Here is a 3,774-nt window from a genome sequence, read left to right on the forward strand (position 1 = left end):
GGTGACGGTGTCCGGGGTTGTTGCTAGGCTGCTGCTGTGTCTCCTGGGAGAGTTGGCCCTGTGTTTTTTTTCCGGGGCGGGGTGATGCCTGGTGCCCCGCGGAGCTTGTCTAGGATTAGGGGAGTCCGGGCCAGGTGTGCCCAGGTATGTGCTTTGAGGAAGTGGCCAGTCCAGCTGGGCTGAATGCGGAACAGGAAAGCTTCCTGCCTTTAAAGTGGGGGCCTGCGGAGCCCATGTGGTGCCCGTTGTCTATGCTGAGAGCAGGCCCTGGCTAGGGTTAGAAGGTTTGCAAGGGGAAAAGGGCGCTTTTTGTAATTCAGGTTAACAGGCAACTTGGTACCCAGTTAATATAGGTAGCAAGGAAAGAGAGCTTTTCAGGCATGAGGGAGCTAAGAGAATGATCAGTAGCTCCAGATGGTACAGGCAGGTTAACTCTCAATTACTGAGGGACAGAGAATGAGGCTGAATTTACCTAGAAGGAGGCTGACTATTTGCTTGAACCTGGTAGATGTTTTGTTTGTTTGTTTTTTTAAGGTCTAGAAATGAGTAGAATGTGAGATAAAATGGATAGGTATAGATGTTAAAGCCTCAGTTTTGAGGAAGCAAAGGAAGGTTAAAAATAGTTTGTGTAGACAGAAAAAGGGAGTCTTCGGTTTCACTGAAGTTCTGGTTTTGGTTAGAGACGGTGATTATCCAAAGGTACCATCTGGGCAGGGATGTGGGCCTATGCTAGACTCAGAGAGTTATTTTTATAACTTTGGCAAGCAAGTAGGGAGTGTTTACACAACTTTTGTAAGTGTACGGAAGTGGGCAGTTCTCTTGACCCATAGTAGAGACTATTTCACCTTTCTTGAAACTCATCTGGAAAACTGGAGAATTTTCTGAATGCAGCCTCTCGAATTATATAATGGCACCTGTTAAAGTATAGCATTGTGTGTGTGTACTCAGTGTTCTCCAGCTCTTTTGTGACCCCATGGACTATAACTCATCAGGCAAAGCATAGCACTGCAGCCTGGTAATGTTTACATTGTAAATTCTCTAGGAAAAATTGAGTCAAGATACGATTTTTTTGATGCTGGCAGCGTTTGAAAATCCTTATAGGAAAAAGAATTCAGTATTCTGAGAAAGAGAGGAAATTTGATTTATAAAACAAATACGATATCGGACTCAGTCATCACAGTGTATGAACCTTATAATCCACTGATTTCCGAAGCAAACGTTCTAAACTGCGTATTGTTGAAAGCATGTTTTTCATGATGCATGTTATTGGGAAGAGATACTTGAAGTTAGTTGAATGGTTTAAAAAAACCAATTGACATTTGTTTTTCCATACACTGTATGTGAGAGTCATATCAGAAATTCTCCCTTCTTTTTATGCTTTCAGGATAGTTACTGAAATTGAATGCATAAAGCAAAGAACACATATAATTTAATCATATGCATGGTCACTTGAGTTCTTCCTTGGTGCTTCCAGGATATTCTTGAATGATGATGTGTGTTTTTATCTAAAATGGAATTATATAACATTTCTAGCTCATATTCTTTTCTGTTATAAAAAATAGAATGTGTGCCTCAGTATTCAGTAAATTTAATGTTAATATCTGTGACTTTTTGATTTTGGTTTGTTATGGGCAGTTAATTGAAGAAAATTCATGTATCATGATCAGCAAAGTAGAAATGTTGAAAACATTTGATAAATGTTGAAACAATTCACTTGACATGATATAAGACATGTTATAAGTGAAATGTTGGACGAGTATTGAGAGAGAAGTTTAGAATTTAGAATATGATGGAAAAGAATTTAGAGGGAAAGTGAATATAGAATATGAGGGAAAGAAGGGTGATATTTCACTTGTTTGGAATTCTCTCAATCTGAAGTAAGACCTAGATCCAGGGAGTAAGGAAGTAAATGTTCCTCAGGGATCAAAATAGGTCTGTCTCTTGTTTTCCTTGTAAGCGAGGCCTCTGCTTTCCTTTAGCCCTTTAGGACTTGATGTGTCTCCATCACGTTATTTTATATAATTTTTCTAACAGACCTGTTAGGTTGTCAAGTGCCCAGGTACTTAAAAGGAAGAGGACTTGCTGAAATAGAAATGACATTATTCTAGGGAGAAAAAATTTTCCCCCAACATTCCCCGCAAAAACCCCAGAAGTAAAAAACTCTAAAAGCGTATCAGGATAGTAGCTTTACGTCAGGATATATTGGATAAACAACCCAGCTACCTTAGGGAGCTTCTGAAGGATTGATCTGTGAAGGAAAATGAAATTATATTTAATATCCAGGAGAACACTTTTTTTTTCATGTAATGCTATCCAAATATTGTATTTTGATATTTATAGTGTCTCTATATATCACTTAAAAAATGTTCAGTTCACTAATAGAAAACAAATGAAGTATTTTGAAATACTTTGGTCCCTATTTATTTTGATTTATTAATCCCTCAATGCGTATTTTGTATTCACCTCTTACCACAGCATATCTTGAGTTACAACTGAATATACAGTTTAGTAGAAAAAGAAGGCATCTGATTCCTGCCCTCTGGGCCCGTGTCTTCTGAGAGAAAACAGCCTGATATGTTTGTGTTTCAAACTCTGGGAGAATAATCTGAGCATAGTGCTACAGGAGACTTCTTAGAAGAGAGGTGAGTTTTGAGATGATGAATTTAGAAAGAAGTGGGGAAGGATTCGGACCTATAAACATATTTACATTTCAGAACCAGGCACATTGATGCTGTCTCTTCCATTTACTGCTGAATTAAAATTCATCTTATTCTCCAACAGGCCAGAAGCTCATAGGTTATTTAAAGTAGGCAAGGCATGTATAAAATCTTGCTAAGAACTTTTCCGTTTGTCCTGTACTACCTGTCTGTTGCCAGGCCACAGTCCCTGTCTGGTGAATAAGACAAAACGATTTATTTTCATGCTCTTATTCTCTCTATTCCTAGATGCCTGTGATGATCCACCAAGATTTGTCTCTATGAAGCCCCAGGGTACCCTTAAACCCAGTTATAGTCCTGGGGAGCAGATTCTGCATGAATGTCGTCCGGGGTTCCAGCCAATAACTCCTGGTCAAGTCCTGGCTCTCGTTTGTCAGGATAATAATACATGGTCGTCTCTCCAGGAGGGCTGTAAAAGTAAGTAAAATCTTTTTTTAATTCAAAAAACTTTTTATTGCTCTAGAGATTTTCACACATTTTAGAGTACGTATTTTACTACTGAAATGATCGTTTTCTCATGTGAATGTAGGTTTTTAGATAGCCATGCATTCAGGCTTTGAAAAATCTCCAGGGAATTGTTTTCATCACAATTGGTTGCCTGGGTAATTAAGAATCTTATGTGGCATTATAATAGTTAAAGCAAGAAAATAATAATAAAAGTAATAATATTTCCATGAGTTCAAACAAGCCATATAGAATTTTGAATTTGATTCAGATCTATTTTGAAATGGGTATAAAACAAGTTTGATCTTTTGCTTTTAGGAAGACGGTGTCCTAACCTAGCTGATCCCACAAATGGCCAAGTTATCCTTGTAAATGGAAGTACTGAGTTTGGCTCAGAGGTTCACTATGTTTGTAATAATGGGTAAGTAGGCTGCTCCTTAGAGGAAATAAGGTTATGTATGACTAAGTCCATTTTCATTTTGCCTCTCTTAAGCATTGCCGTCAGAGAAGGCAGTGGCAACCCACTCCAGTACTCTTGCCTGGAAAATCTCATGGACGGAGGAGCCTGGTAGGCTACAGTCCATGGGGTCACTAAGAGTCAGATATGACTGAA

The 3,774-nt window shown here is 38.6% G+C and overlaps 1 protein-coding gene across 12 annotated transcripts in view; it reads left to right on the top strand.

The window, feature by feature from the left end:
• Positions 1-29: 29 nt before the first annotated feature.
• The window catches only part of LOC104986322 (membrane cofactor protein), a 38,671-nt gene continuing 34,926 nt past the window's right edge, over positions 30-3,774 (top strand). For 5 of the 12 annotated variants that reach the window (XM_010836849.1, XM_010836848.1, XM_010836847.1 and 2 more), the window contains exons 1-2: positions 30-3,134; positions 3,480-3,582. In XM_010836849.1, the coding sequence (XP_010835151.1) occupies positions 2,921-3,134; positions 3,480-3,582 (317 nt within the window). In that variant the 5' untranslated portion in view covers positions 30-2,920. The remainder of the gene's footprint in view (positions 3,135-3,479; positions 3,583-3,774) is intronic. The other 7 variants (XM_010836845.1, XM_010836846.1, XM_010836854.1 and 4 more) reach the window with 5 other exon arrangements.

Source organism: Bison bison, unplaced genomic scaffold (genome assembly GCF_000754665.1).
Source record: "Bison bison bison isolate TAMUID 2011002044 unplaced genomic scaffold, Bison_UMD1.0 scf7180017864067, whole genome shotgun sequence".
NCBI lineage: Eukaryota > Metazoa > Chordata > Mammalia > Artiodactyla > Bovidae > Bison > Bison bison.